Below are 17132 nucleotides of genomic sequence, written 5' to 3' on the forward strand. Positions count from 1 at the left end.
TGTTAAAAGGAAAATATGATAAGGGAATGTTTTTTTAATTATCCATGTAATTGTTTATATTTAAAGCTAATTCCAAACATTTTCACACTGGTCATTCAGCCTAAAATAATAGGATAACACTAATTGTTCTTCAATCACAGCTAGGGATGAGCAAATCAACTTCGGAGCGAGCGATCCGTACAGTATTAGAATGTATTGGCTCCGATGAGCCGAAGTTATTACTTGGAACTGACTTGGAAGTTACAACTTGGAACCGAACCCGAGTTCAGGAAATGTTTTTTTACAGTAGAAAGTAATTTATGAAGTTATTATGCAAAGTCTTGCGAGACTAAGCAAAGTAATAACTTTGGCTCATCTGAGACAATACATTCTAATACTATCATCCAAAGTGGATTCGCTCATCCCTAATCACAGCAATTTCAATTATGTATACTTTTTAAACTGTTAATTGAATACGTTTTTTTTTCTTTTTAATACGTAACTTTTTATTCATTTCTTTTTTAATTCTTATTTTAGTCCCACTTGTGGACATGAACTGCAGTTACTTTGCTTGCTCATTTATTACACTACAGTAGTTCTGCATTGCAGTTTATTATGTATTTTAGCATTATACTGACAGGCAGCCTGTTAGACCCTGTGCATACTTACATGGCAGACCTAGGGCCATTGTTAGGTGCCCAGTTGCCATCACAACAATAAGAACCTTACAATCTCATTACTGGGACAATAAAGTGACAGAGGAAGCTCCCCTCTGTCTAACCACTTAGATGCCATGGACGCTATTGGCCATGACAACTAAGCGGTTATACAGCATGGCTAGGGAAGGTAACAGTAACAGTGCCCTGGTGTACAGAGTGCAGAGTACTGTCCTGGACTTCTAAAGCTCCTGTCAGCACACTGTGTATATGCAACTGTAATTGACATAAAATAGACTGTATGACTTCAGCATAGGGAGTAACAACAAGCACATCCCGCTCACTGTATAGCATGCTCATGCGGTTGATAAACTGTTCAGTATATGGAGAATGCTATAACCACTCCTACAGAGAGGACTAGCCATACTGTATGGTGGTTAGCTAGCAAGTAGAGGGGAGTGATGGTTGCAAACTGGCACACTACCCTAGGGACCTAGTTAGAGGACAGAACAATGACACCCAAAGCAGAAGGGAACACTGAGCCGGGGCAGCTGATAATAGTACTTCTTAGCTCTAGCACCTGTAGGTGAGAGGAAAACCTGGGCAGTGTTGGGTACAATGCCAAAGGAGAAAGGTAAGTCTGTTATTATCATCAGAGAGTTTTAAACCATCAAGCCTGTTGCCTTTAAATAGACTCTTTTAACCAATAAGCCTGTTACCTCTTGTGAGACTTGTGCAATCGCCAAACTTGTTGTCCACCGTGAGTTTAGTAAAACCACTGTTCCAAGTTTTTATTGTGTCCACCTGATTCCTCTCACCATCATTGAATTAGGAGCCATGTTCACTACTCAATGGCCCAAAAGATCCCAAGTAAGGTATTTTGCCCATCCCGTTCATTGAGGAAACAATGCTTTCTTAGGTATTTGTATTTGCTGTTCTGAAAATAATTATCAAGTGACCAAGTGACTGTTCTCAGGGCATGTGTTAACATGTGTGTAAAATGTGAACTATATATATACATATATATATATTTATATATATATATATATATATATATATATATATATACAAGTAGTTTAATTTACTGAGGGTTGTTTTAATCTATTAATGAATAATTATTGTAAATGTCACTGTACGGAACATGCACAGTCTCAAGTCAGACTTGTGTTATGTAGGAATTCCTAATTGGGATCTGTTTATTTCCTCTGTTTTCTTTAAAAATGGAAACAGGTCCAGAGAAGGTCAGCTTTCCAAAGGAGAGGTTTCAAATGGTTTTTTCCTTTCCAAATTATTGCTGTTTTTGTTGACACCTGAACCTAACCCATGAACCTCAGTCAATTAAACTTTTGCAATGTATTTTCCATTGAGAATTATTGACAGTATCAATGCAGATAATTATATTATAACATGTATTACCTGAGCAGGAGTGAAGTGTTGCAGCCACCGTTCTATGTGTGTAGAATAACATCCAGGCATCAGGCACTTCTTTTGGAGTGATTGTAGGTCTGAAGAAGCCTTGCTGCCAGCTGTAATGACCTCATAAAAGCTGAATTTTAGAGCTACTGGGTCCTGGTGAGCACGCTGGTGCTGAAGACAAAAGTAGTCATATATTACTTATTACATTTTTATATTGTAATTATGATATGCTATACAGAAAATAAGGTATTTAAAATGTATATATATATATCATGTGCCCTTTCTTGTATTTATAAGGTGTGTCCCAGCTATATCTATATTAAGTTTAATGCATACCTGTCATTTCAAGTGAATACTCAGAATAAGCTTTCATGTGTATACACATGAAGAATTTACACTATATCTGGTCTATATGACTTGCATACTGCATTTACCATAATTTCCCCTCCGAAGGCTCTCTCTCTCTCTATTTTAGTGATGAGCGGGAGGTGCCATATTTGATTTCGCGATATTTCGCGAATATTCGAATTAATATTCGCATTATTTTCGTTGAAATCGAATATTCGTAATTATTTTATTTTTCGCGAATAATATGCGAATAAATTTTTCGTACGATTTTTTTTCCTGTATAAGGCAACGTTCCTATGACTATGGCTAGGCTAATATGTGTATTTTACGAAATTTCTTAATACTTCTTAATTCGTAATATTCTAAAAGACGGAGTTAGAGTAATATTACCAATATTCTAAAAGACGAAGTTAGAGCAATATTAAGAAATTTCGTATAATACATATAGATTGTAAGTTAGCTAATATAGTGCTATAATCCTTTTTTTTTTCTTATCTAATTTTTTTGGCCTCTTCTGAACTTCAGTTTTTGGAAAATATGTACACTATTAAAAAAATTACTTTAGCAGTATATTAGCTAAATTACAATCTATATGTGTATTTTACGAAATTTCTTAATACTGCTCTAACTTCGTCTTTTAGAATATTCGTAATATTGCTCTAACTCCGTCTTTTTGAATATTACGAATATGCCGTCTTTTTCGAATATAGTGCTATATTCTTGATTTTCGTATATAGCACTATTTTCAAAAAATTTCTAGTCATTTCATCAGTCAAGTATTACTATGCTTATTGCTAATGCTTAAAGCTTGTGTGCGGATCGCATGTTGTAAAGAAGTTGTTTTTTTCGCAAAGGCAAAGGCTAAGTTATGTTCCATGACAAGCAACCGTGCCGAGAATTCACTTGACATGTAAAAAGTGTTCAGTTACTCATATAATTTTGACTCTTTCTTATATTGTATGCGAAAATTCGCTACCATTAAATTCCTAAAAAAATTCTGTTCGTGTAATGGTTAGCTGGCTCTTCCCAATACTCATAGAATTTTGACTCTTTCTTATATTGTATGCAAAAATTCGCTACCATTAAATTCGTAAAAAAATTCTGTTCGTGTAATGGTTAGCTGGCTCATCCAAACTACTGTTAGCTGCTTTTGCTTACAGCTTGTGTGCGATTTATAATATGTGAGTTGTTCTAAATGCATTGGGCCTAATAAATTATATTTCTATTATTTAATTAGCTTAAAAGGAAACAAAATTTCGTTTTAACGAATATAGAGGCAAATATTCTTATTCTTCGCGAATTCTCGAAGTTGCGATATTCGCGATAAAAATTTGCAATTCGAATATTCGCGCTCAACACTACTCTATTTTACCATGAGGTGGTGGAGAATAGATACTATGATGAAATCCTATCTCTCTGTATCACACTCATATGAGCAGCAGCAGATGGAGGACATTAGACAGGAGTAATGAGCAGTGTAGCTGTGAATACAACACAGGGGTGAGATAGAAACTTACTGTACTTGAAACTGCAAATCCAACACAGGGGTAAGATAGAAACTTACTGTACTTGAAACTGAAGCCATGTCTGATTGTGTGTCTCTGCCTCTCTTTCACTCTGTAGCAGCTTTCTCCCCTTCCCCTCTCCATAGACTATAGGCTTCTATGACCAACATGTAATCAAATTTCTTAGTGAGCTGAACATACTTGAGTTTATCTGGTCTCTCGAGGGTTGGTGATCAGTGCATGGGCTGGGGGAAAAGAGGCTTCTAAATATATATATATATATATATTGCTTGTACTATTATTTTATATAAAAAAAAAAGGAAGATGAGCAGTATCTTAGGTTCATCAATTAAATGTGACAAAGTTGTGGGTGTAGTTTAGTTGGTAAAAGGGAGCGTGGCCTCCCACGGCCTGCCAATTTTACTATAATTTACATCAGAGACTGCCTTTAAATAATAACTCAAATCTACAACAGCTTATAACTCTTAATTTTCTAAGATCCCTACGCCTCTTAATAAATTTGGTGTATCTCACTCTAGCACGAACTAGATCAAGGTTGGTGTATTAAATGCCAGTCTTGATAATTGTCATCCAAATAAGTATTAATGTTAAAATACATGAGCCAGAACCTGTGGCTTAATATAATTCTAAAAGTTCTGAAGATAATGAAACAATCCAATGCATCATTGATTTTCACAAATGGTTGTCAATATAAGGGTTGACGTTCATTTTACCCACTCTCTGTGTTTGACTAAAGGTCAGGTAAAGGCGAAGACTAGAGATGAGCGAATTTCAAAAAAAATTGATTCAGCTGGTTCGCCGAATAAAAAATAAAAAATAGCTTTGATCCGAATTTATTCGCTGTAAATCGCGTTAAAAAACAGCTATTTCCTGGCTGCAGAGAGCCTGTATAGTGGTGTAGAACACTGTGCCTTGCAGTAACACGCATAGGGAGTCTGCTGTGGTAGTGAAATAATACAGTGAGTCAGTATGACATGCAGATGACAGGCATCGCTCTTAGAATCACTGCACACTTCACTTATTTGGGCAGTCATGGAGCCAAAACTGACCAAATAACTGAAGTGTGAACTCAGTCTTACAGGTCAATGTTAGCTCCAAGAAGAAGCGCACTCCTTTTACACCGTTGATAGCTGATTCCACATAGATGTCTACAGAACCTGTTCTATTAAACACTTATACAAGTAGAGCCCCCAACAGAGTGGAGAGGATGGCAGCAGTAAGTTTGTGTTGACGTCACTGATTATTTTGCTGTTCTTCTGATCCGTCAGAACAATAAACCACAAAAAAAAGATCCTGTCTGTTGAGCATCCGCCTTCACTCGGTCAGCATTTGGTCAGTAATCTATCAGTATTGCTAATGCCAGAAAAAACAGGAGTGGATCCAAAACAGAGATGACCGAGTCAACCATTCAAGAACCGCTGGGTTGCTGGTCAAGACACTACTGCTAGATGACACCGGGAGCTCAGGCCTCTCGCTGCGACTCCTGCTGCCACGCCCCCTTACTCTGCTGTGACCTGTGCCTGCGCCAGAAACATTTAGGCCTCTGCCACTTCTCTGTCTGACATACTGTTAGATAAAATAAATAAATAAAAAGGAAATTAAAACACCCCAAAAAAGTCTATAATTTTCTCCCTTCACCACACAACGGCTAATAAGCCCTCCCCCCCCCACTAATACACACAAAAAGGTCTTTAGAACATATAACTGCAGCGCTGAATGGCAAATACATTTTACTTTTGCCACTAAAACACAACAATAAGGGTTTTAGAACATATAACTGCACTGTTGAGCGGCAAATAGATTTTTTATTTTGCCAATAATACACGCCAAAAAGTGCTTTAGAACATATAACTGAACTGCGAAATGGCAAATAGATTTTTATTTTGCCACTAATACACAACAAAAAGGGCTTTAGAACATGTAACTGCAATGCTGAACAGCAAATATATTTTTCTTTTGCCACCAATACACGACAAAAAGGGCTTTAGTACATATAACTGCACCGCTGAACGGCAAATAGACCCTTATTTTTTCCACTTATACACGCCACAGAAGGCTTTAGAACATATAACTTAACTGCAAAATGGCAAATATATTTTTATTTTGCCACTAATACACAACAAAATGGGCTTTAGAACATATAACTGCACTGCTGAATGGCAAATATATTTTTCTTATGCCACTAATACATGACAAAAAGGGCTTTAGTACATATAACTGCACCGCTAAATGGCAAAGAGGCCCTTATTTTCTTCCACTTATACATGCCACAGAAGGCTTTAGAACATACACTAGCCTAAAGAATTATTAGGAACACCATACTAATACGGTGTTGGACCCCCTTTTGCCTTCAGAACTGCCTTAATTCTACGTGGCATTGATTCAACAAGGTGCTGATAGCATTCTTTAGAAATGTTGGCCCATATTGATAGGATAGCATCTTGCAGTTGATGGAGATTTGAGGGATGCACATCCAGGGCACAAAGCTCCCGTTCCACCACATCCCAAAGATGCTCTATTGGGTTGAGATCTGGAGACTGTTGGGGCCATTTTAGTACAGTGAACTCATTGTCATGTTCAAGAAACCAATTTGAAATGATTCGAGCTTTGTGACATGGTGCATCATCCTGCTGGAAGTAGCCATCAGAGGATGGATACATGTTCTCATTCTGTTTACGCCAAATTCAGACTCTGCCATTTGAATGTCTCAACACAAATCGAGACTCATCAGACCAGGCAACATTTTTCCAGTCTTCAACATTCCAATTTTGGTGAGCTCGTGCAAATTGTAGCCTTTTTTTCCTATTTGTAGTGGAGATGAGTGGTACCCGGTGGGGTCTTCTGCTGTTGTAGCCCATCCGCCTCAAGGTTGTGCGTGTTGTGGCTTCACAAATGCTTTGCTGCATACCTCGGTTGTAACGAGTGGTTATTTCAGTCAACGTTGCTCTTCTATCAGCTTGAATTAGTTGGCCCATTCTCTTCTGACCTCTAGCATCCACAAGGCTTTTTGCCCACAGGACTGCCGCATACTGGATGTTTTTCCCTTTTCACACCATTCTTTGTAAACCCTAGAAATGGTTGTGCATGAAAATCCCAGTAACTGAGCAGATTGTGAAATACTCAGACCGGCCCGTCTGGCACCAACAACCATGCCACGCTCAAAATTGCTTAAATCACCTTTCTTTCCCATTCTGACATTCAGTTTGGAGTTCAGGAGATTGTCTTGACCAGGACCACACCCCTAAATGCATTGAAGCAACTGCCATGTGATTGGTTGACTAGATAATTGCATTAATGAGAAATAGAACAGGTGTTCCTAATAATTCTTTAGGTGAGTGTATAATTGCACCGCTGAATGGCAAATATATTTTTATTTTGGCACTAATACACGACAAAAAGGGCTTTAGAACATATAACTGAACCGCTGAAAGGTTAATATATTTTTATTTTGTCACTAATACACAACAAAAAGGGCTTTAGAACATATAACTGCATTGTTGAATGGCAAATATGTTTTTATTTTGCCACTAATACACACAAAAAGGTCTTTAGAACATATAACTGCACTGCTGAATGGCAAATATATTTTACTTTTGCCACTAAAGCACAACAAAAAGGGTTTTAGAACATATAACTGCACTGTTGAGCGGCAAATAGATTTTTATTTTGCCAATAATACACGCCAAAAAGGGCTTTAGAACTTATAACTGAACTGCGAAATGGCAAATAGATTTTTATTTTGCCACTAATACACAACAAAAAGGGCTTTAGAACATGTAACTGCACCGCTGAACGGCAAATATATTTTTCTTTTGCCACTAATACAGGACAAAAAGGGCTTTAATACATATAACTGCACCACTGAACGGCAAATAGACCCTTATTTTTTCCACTTATACATGCCACAGAAGGCTTTAGAACATATAACTGAACTGCTAAATGGCAAATATATTTTAATTTTGCCACTAATACACAACAAAAAGGGCTTTAGAACTTATAACTGCACTGCTGAATGGCAAATATATTTTTCTTATGCCACTAATACACGACAAAAAAGGTTTTAGTACATTTAACTGCACCGCTAAATGGAAAATAGGCCCTTATTTTCTTCCACTTATACATGCCACAGAAGGCTTTAGAACATATAATTGCACCGCTGAATGGCAAATATATTTTTATTTTGCCACTAATACACGACAAAAAGTGCTTTAGAACATATAACTGCACCTCTGAACGGTTAATATATTTTAATTTTGTCACTAATACACAACAAAAAGGGCTTTAGAACATATAACTGCACCGCTGAACTGCAAATATATTTTTATTTTGCCACTAATACACACAAAAAGGTCTTTAGAACATATAACTGCACTGCTGAATGGCAAATATATTTTACTTTTGTCACTAAAGCACAACAAAAAGGGTTTTAGAACATATAACTGCACTGTTGAGCGGCAAATAGATTTTTATTTTGCCAATAATACACGCCAAAAAGGGCTTTAGAACTTATAACTGAACTGCGAAATGGCAAATAGATTTTTATTTTGCCATTAATACACAACAAAAAGGGCTTTAGAACATGTAACTGCACCGCTGAACGGCAAATATATTTTTCTTTTGCCACTAATACAGGACAAAAAGGGCTTTAGTACATTTAACTGCACCGCTGAACGGCAAATAGACCCTTATTTTTTCCACTTATACACGCCACAGAAGGCTTTATAACATATAACTGCACTGCTGAATGGCAAATATATTTTTATTTTTCCACTATTACATGACAAAAAGGGCTTTAGAACATATAACTGCACCGCTGAACTGCAAATATATTTTTATTTTTCCACTATTACATGACAAAAAGGGCTTTAGAACATATAACTGCTCCACTGAACGGCAAATAGGCCCTTATTTTTTCCACTTATACAAGCCACAGAAGGCTATAGAACATATAACTGCACCGCTGAACTGCAAATATATTTTTATTTTGGCACTAATACACGACAAAAAGGGCTTTAGAACATATAACTGCACCGCTGAACGGCATATATATATATTTTTTGCCACTAATAAACAGCAAAAAGGGCTTTAGTACATATAACTGCATTGCTGAACGGCAAATAGGCCCTTATTTTTTTCCACTTATACATGCCACAGACGATTTTAGAACATATAACTGAACTGCTAAATGGCAAATATATTTATATTTTGCCACTAATACACAACAAAAAGGGCTTTAGAACATATACTGTAACTGCACTGCTGAACGGCAAATATATTTTTATTTTGGCACTAATACACGACAAAAAGGGCTTTAGAACATATAACTTCACCACTGAACGGCAAATAGACCCTTATTTTTTCCACTTATACACGCCACAGAAGGCTTTAGAACATATAACTGAACTGCTAAATGGCAAATATTTTTTTTATTTTGCCACTAATACACAACAAAATGGGCTTTAGAACATATAACTGCACTGCTGAATGGCAAATATATTTTTCTTATGCCATTAATACACGACAAAAAGGGCTTTAGTACATATAACTGCACCGCTAAATGGCAAAGAGGCCCTTATTTTCTTCCACTTATACATGCCACAGAAGGCTTTAGAACATATAACTGCATTGTTGAATGGCAAATATGTTTTTATTTTGCCACTAATACACACAAAAAGGTCTTTAGAACATATAACTGCACTGCTGAATGGCAAATATATTTTACTTTTGCCACTAAAGCACAACAAAAAGGGTTTTAGAACATATAACTGCACTGTTGAGCGGCAAATAGATTTTTATTTTGCCAATAATACACGCCAAAAAGGGCTTTAGAACATACAACTGAACTGCTAAATGGCAAATATATTTATATTTTGCCACTAATACACAACAAAAAGGGCTTTAGAACATATAACGGCACTGCTGAACGGCAAATATATTTTTATTTTGGCACTAATACACGACAAAAAGGGCTTTAGAACATATAACTGCACCGCTGAATGGCAAATATATTTTTATTTTGCCACTATTACATGACAAAAAGGGCTTTAGAACATATAACTGCACCGCTGAACGGCAAATAGGCCCTAATTTTTTTCCACTTATACATGCCACAGAACGCTTTAGAACATATAACTGCACCGCTGAACTGCAAATATATTTTTATTTTCGCACTAATACACGACAAAAAGAGCTTTAGAACATATAACTGCACCGCTGAACGGCAAATAGGCCCTTATTTTCCATTTATACACGCCACAGAAGGCTTTAGAATATATAACTGCACCGCTGAACGGCAAATATTTTTTTAATTTGCCACTATTACACTACAAAAAGGTCTTTAGAACATATAACTGCACTGCTGAACGACAAATATATTTTATTTTTGCCACTAATGCACAACAAAAACGGCTTTAGAACATATAACTGCCCCGCTGAACGGCAAGTATATTTTTCTTTTGCCCTAATACACGGCAAAAAGGGCTTTCGAACATATAACTGCCCTGCTGAACAGCAAGTATATTTTACTTTTGCCACTGATGCATGACTAAAAGGGCTTTAGAACAAATAACTGCACCGCTGCATGGTAAATATATTTTTCTTTTGCCACTAATACACGACAAAAAGGGCTGTCATTTTCTCACTTCACCACACAACGGCTAATAAGCCCTTTTTCCCCCACTAATACAAGCTAAAAAATGCTTTAGAACACAAGGGCAAATAAGACGTAGAAATATTTCCTTGTAATAAACTCTGTTAATGGCTGTATCAAACAGCACTTGCACCCTAATAGGAACGGTTTGTTGGAATTACAGAGCTGTATAATGGCAATTTGGGTCCCCAGTCAGTGCAGCAAGGTGTAATAGGATTGTTCCTATTACCCAGGCTGTAACCTCCCCTACTGAACCCTTTTCAACATAAATGCTGTGTAAGGATTCCTCCCTATCCTTTCCCTACACCTTAAATTATCTTTCCCTGAACTTGTAAATCTTTTTTTTGCACAATTAAGTCTTTCCTAGCACTGTCCCTAGCACCTGCTGACATCTCTCCCTGCACTAAGTACACTGGAAAATGGCAGAATCTAAGATGGCTGAGGCTATTTATAGGGCTGTGACATCACAGGGCTCATTGGCTGCTAATTGGCTGCATGCATGGCATTATGGGTGATCCTGCTTTCCCAGAGTTCCTTGCTCCATGTCCTCACACGTGCAGCAGCCATTTTAGGAAAAAATGAGATTCGTTATCACGAAGTGCGAGGAAATTTGGCTTCGGTGCAAACCGAATTTTTCCTGAAATTCGGATTGAATTCCACTTCGTCAACTTCGATTCGCTAATCTCTAGTGAAGATATATGTAGGTACAGTACAGTATAACCCCATACAGTACATTACTTTGCGCAGCATATTATGGCACCATAAATATCATATTTACTTTTTAGATCATAAAGGTTTAAAATATTTACCATTGCCATGCTGATAAAAAATGGTCCAGCAAGTTACGATATTTATTTACCATGGTATAACATGATGTTCTAAGTATACAGCATGTATGTCCACCTACTGAGCTGAATGCTAATGGATAGGCTTTCTAACTTACTCTCCCCACAATCAGTTCCCTGCATATTGATTCTATGTTCATTGCAGAGCATCACATTTCTCTCATCTGGGAAGGAGCAGAGCCTCTTTAGTATAGCTGAGAAGAGTCTGTCTGACTCTTTTGTCAGCTGCCAGAGGGAGAAGGAGATTGATTCTGTACAGAGCCTTTACCCAGCAGCATAGATTAGCAGCAGCAAGAGGGTTATATGAAAGCCAAAAATAAATTAAAAAAAACTGATGAAAAGGTGTTTTATTAAAGAAACACAGTCATTAAAAAAAAAAAAATTGCTTTTAATTAAATGATCCATAGAATTATATATTTAATATGGAAATGTGTAAGACCATATTTGGTGTGGCTTCTGTAAAGCACAACATATAACAATAGCGGTTTATTTAGTATATCAATAATTATATATGAATATCATTAAACATGTTGACCCTTCCCTGACCTCTTTACCACTAAGAGCTATTGGTATTAGTAATTTAAACAGTGGCAGGTAAGTATTAAAGGCTCTGAAATATTTGTGGTGCATGTTCCTATTAAAATAATACTAAAATGGAAGTGCCTTAAGATTAAATATGATACTCCTGCTTTGAATCCCAATATCTTGTTTACCAGGAAGAATGCTCTACATTACATTGCAAGATTTATGAACATTAATGTCAGAAATGCAGGTCAAGCTCTCAAGTTGAGTTTAATGAGAAGGTATAAATCTGTCTATGGAATGCTAGAGACATATAAAACCTCATTATGTACTGTGTTGTGAAAAAGTAATATACATTTTCAATTTTGTGCTAAGCCAAGCATTGTAGGACAGCACAGTGATTTAGATCCACTTGCTAAGCAATCTTAAGCAATTCATTCTTGAAAATTTCACATTAAAAGGTCTTCTTCAGAAAACAGCCCTATTGTTTTATTCAGATACCTCTTGTGGTTTCAACGCAGAGTGCGATTTTTTGTTCATAAGCTACTGTGCCAAGAAGCTCAATAATTTGGAAATATATGCGAGAACCATCTTTGTGATATCTCACATTCATTCAGTCTAGCCAGGCTAAGTTTAATCAGGAATTAGTCAAAAAATTGCTTCCCATAAGAGTCTATTTCATTGACATTGGTGTCATAGAAAGTACCATATTTTTTGCTTTATAAGATGCACTTTTTCCTCCCAAAAGTGGGGGGAAATGGCTGGGCGTCTTATAAGGTGAATACTCGTGAATGCTTTCATTATGGAAGCGCTCACTAGTATGCTTTAGGTTCGGGGAGTAGGGAGTGAAGCGCTGCAAGCGTTGTAATACTCACCCTCCCGGTCTTCATTCCTTCCCTGTCATTCCTCCCCTGTCTTCCTGGCCGGCACTGCACTGTCCTGAATGTGTACAGCGTCAGGACGTAGTGCGCGCACTATGACCTGATGCTGCACACAGTCAGGTGACAGAGCAGCGCCAGCCGGGAAGACAGGGGAGCGCCACTTCTGCCGGAGGTGGAGAGGAGCCACGGCGCAAGACAGGTAAAAGATGTTTTTTATTTTAATCTGATCTGAGGTCTGATGGGAGTCTCACTAAGGGCTTATATAAGGTCTGATGGGGTCTCACTATGTGGACTGATCTGAGGTCTGATGGGGTTCTCACTATAGGCTGATATAAGGTCTGATGGGGGTCTTACTATGTGGGCTGAACTGAGGTCTGATGGGGGTCTCACTAAGGGCTTATATAAGGTCTGATGGGGTCTCACTATGTGGAATGATCTGAGGTCTGATGGGGTTCTCACTATAGGCTGATATAAGGTCTGATGGGGGTCTTACTATGTGGGCTGATCTGAGGTCTGATGGGGGTCTCACTAAGGGCTTATATAAGGTCTGATGGGGTCTCACTATGTGGAATGATCTGAGGTCTGATGGGGTTCTCACTATAGGCTGATATAAGGTCTGATGGGGGTCTTACTATGTGGGCTGATCTGAAGTCTGATGGGGGTCTCACTAAGGGCTTATATAAGGTGTGATGGGGTCTCACTATGTGGACTGATCTGAGGTCTGATGGGGTTCTCACTATAGGCTGATATAAGGTCTGATGGGGGTCTTACTATGTTGACTGATCTGAGGTCTGATGGGGTCTCACTATGGACTGATATAAGGTCTGATGGGGTCTCACTATGTGGGCTGATTTGAGGTCTGAGGGGGTCTTACTATAGGATGATTTAAGGTTTGATGGGGTTCTGACATGAAGGGCTAATGTGATATCCTGATAAGGGGGTCAGATGTGATGTCCTGATATGGGGGCCTGATCTGATGTCATAATATTTATGGGGGTCTGATCTGAGGATCTGATGAAAAAATTGTTTTTCTTATTTTCCTCCTCTTAAACCTGCAGTGTGTCTTATAATTGGGTGCATCTTATAAAGCGAAAAATACGGTATATATTTTCATGTACTATGAATTTAATTTATACAGAGCTGCCTAATGTCTCATAAAAAATCTCTATTCATTTACAGCAGTTTATTCTATGATTCCTGTATTTAACAGAATAAACATTGATCACAATGATAGCAAAAGTAATGGCAGATAACCCAGCGTGCCAGGAGTACTTTAAAGGAAATGTTTCACTATTTTATCTGCCAAAAACCAGATAGTAACACATCTCATTTTTATTTAATCTCTATTTATTTTCTGATTGCTGATTTTTTTTAATTCTATTTCCTAACATGATTATAGAGGCTGCCATCTTGCCTGAGCTGTTCTTAACAGCATTTAGACAGCATAAAAAAATTACTTTATGGCAGCCCCAGGACCCATAGACACAATGGTCAGGAGAGGACCCTATTGACTTACATGGAAGAGTTTTCTAGGCATATGCTGTGATCTGTCACAGTACAAGGAAATAATAGATACGCTCTGACAATTACCTATTGTGAGGTGATATCTTCTTATCATTACAGTCAGGATTAAAATAATATATAGCTGCAGTAAAGGGATTTGTATAGACCAAGAAGTGGTACCTATTATTAGGCTTAGTGGGCAGTGCGAAAACTGCAGGATTTTATAGTTTTTGTTTAAATAAAGATACTGACATGGAAAATAAAATTAAAAATAACATCATAAAAAATTCTTTAAAAAAAAATATGTTAAACGTCAAAACGTGATTTAAACAATTGTTCATTTTCTGATCACAAATTCCCTTTAAAGAGTCACTGTACTTCGGCACAATTTAATTTAATTTAATAGAGAATGGTGTAATTAGCAAATTTACATATCACTTAATTTTAAAAATATGCCTGCAAACACCTGAAAAAGCTGTAAAGTCATGGGCACTTGGGGGCTTACTTCCACCTGATTTGCAGTCCACTCCCTGTTGTCAGGCAAGATTTGTCCCTGTTAATAGAAACTCAGAAGACAGTTCATGATACCTCATGATACAGAGATGACCTTCTGGCAGATACTTATAACTAATGATGGACGAACATCAGATGGGACGGTTCGCGAACGCGATCGCTCAAACTCGCTCAAATGCGAACATGAGAAACCTCCAGGTCATATTTGCAGCCACAAAATACTTAGTAAATGCACACACATAGTCCCACAACATGGACACTGACATACCAGAAGTATTGAGCAATTTATCGGCGAAATTTCGGCAAAGTTTTAATCACAAGATCACATGCGTTCTGAAGGCGTGGCGTACAGGAACTGGTTTACACCGACTAGCAAATAGATGGTTGGAGCGAAGTTCAACAAGAAAGAGGAAGATCTCCTGGTGACTGTAAGTAATCTTACATTAAAGTAGTGTATTTGATTACATTTCACCTGCATGTCTGAACAATTGCTTTATATGCATAAAGAGTGTTATAAAAAAATCGCCAGTGTGACCGTCTGCGATTTTTCTTAAGTGCACCAAACTTCACATTTGATAAGGTCTCACTAGACATTATTGATGATTTTTGCACTAAGTATTCCTGTGACATTACACCCACTATGTTAGGTTACCCTGCAGAGTGGCCGAGCGCACGGCGTCATTGGTTGCTAATGCTAACGCGCTATGACGCCGTGCGCTTCTTGCCGCCACCACATCGATCATACAAGTGTATCACAGTACAGTGGTGGTGGCCTGGAAGCACACGTCGTCATAGCAACCAATGACGCCGTGCGCTTGTCCACTCTGCAGGACGGCAGGACGGGTCTGTACGGTCCGTAGTTTTGAAAAAACACGCCCGTGTGCATGCGGCCTTACTGTTACGGTTGGAAGATGGGATTGTATTACGAATGTGGGTGGGGTCTGAGCTATCAGATACTGTCCAGCTAAGCAGAGATGTACCTGTCTAGTGAAGTGACGGTACGGTATGGGGTGTACAGCTGGTTCGTCTCCCCGGGATGCACCCTGGGTAACTGTAAATGAACCATCAAATACTGGCGGTGCATGCGGCCTAAATCTAATATTTCCACCTCAAAGCATTAAATACTTTTTTCCGTTTACTTGACTACATTTTTTTCAATACTATTATTGCTAAAAATGGGGATTATATGCTTGCATTTTTCTCTTGCAGCGGATCTTGGTTCAGGGCTACGACAGCACCCGATCCCACGCCGAGAAACAGAAGATCGTGCGGCAGTTGGCCTATGAAATGTGGAGAAAAATGGGTCGCACACACCGCCGTCTGGCCATTTAAAAAAAATGGTCAGACATGTAAAGAAGGCAGCCCCGCTTCATTAAAAGAATCCGGGACAAAAAATGCCCAGGTACATACGTAAATAACTTTTGTATGTTTTGACAACACTCTGTAATGTATACAGTGCTAAGCAATAGTATTCACCCCCCTTGACTTTGTCCTTTTTTTTTGTTGCCTCACCCCCTGGAATTAACATGGATTGTTTGAGGATTTCCAGCATGTAATTTGTAGAACATGCCCACAACTTTGACCTTCTTTTAAATTGGTTAATTGTAAAGCAAACAACTTATAGGACAAAATAACAGAAAAGGTCAATGTGCATATCTATTCACCCCCCTAAAGTCAATACTTTGTAGAGCCACCTTTTGCGGCAATCACAGCTCCAAGTCGCTTTGGATAAGTCTCTATGAGCAGTTGCCACATCTTACCACAGGCGTTTTTGCCCATTCCTCCTTGCAATACTGATTCTGCTCCTTCAAATTTGATTGTTTGCGCTTGTGAAGAGCAATCTTTAAGTCTGAGCACAGATTTTCTATTGGATTGAGATCTGGGCTTTGACTAGGCCATTCCAACACATTTACATGTTTCCCTTTAAACCACTCAAGTGTTGCTTCAGCAGTGTGTTTGGGGTCATTGTCCTGATGGAAGCTGAACCTCCGTCCTAGCCTCAAATCATGCACAGAGTGGGACTGGTTTTGCTCAAGAATATCCCTGTATTTAGTACCATCCATCTTTCCCTCAACTCTGACCAGTTTCCCAGTCCCGGCTGCTGAAAAACATCCCCACAGCATGATGCTGCCACCACCATGTTTCATTCTGGGAATGATGTTCTTTGGGTGATGTGATGTGTTGTTTGCTTTGTGCCAGACAAGTGACGGACTGAACCATCACTGTGTCTGCAGTAGAAGCCTGAGGCCTAGCCTACTTCCTACAGGCTTTGGACACAGGACTATGGAGACCCC

At 38.3% G+C, this 17132-nt stretch overlaps 1 protein-coding gene across 1 annotated transcript in view; it reads right to left on the bottom strand.

Moving 5' to 3' along the window:
• The window catches only part of LOC120989893 (bifunctional heparan sulfate N-deacetylase/N-sulfotransferase 3-like), a 607584-nt gene that overhangs the window by 31705 nt on the left and 558747 nt on the right, over window positions 1-17132 (bottom strand). The window contains exon 10 of the mRNA XM_040418281.1: window positions 2052-2222. Within this exon, the coding sequence (XP_040274215.1) occupies window positions 2052-2222 (171 nt within the window). The remainder of the gene's footprint in view (window positions 1-2051; window positions 2223-17132) is intronic.

This window comes from Bufo bufo, chromosome 2 (genome assembly GCF_905171765.1).
Source record: "Bufo bufo chromosome 2, aBufBuf1.1, whole genome shotgun sequence".
In the NCBI taxonomy this organism is placed as follows: domain Eukaryota; kingdom Metazoa; phylum Chordata; class Amphibia; order Anura; family Bufonidae; genus Bufo; species Bufo bufo.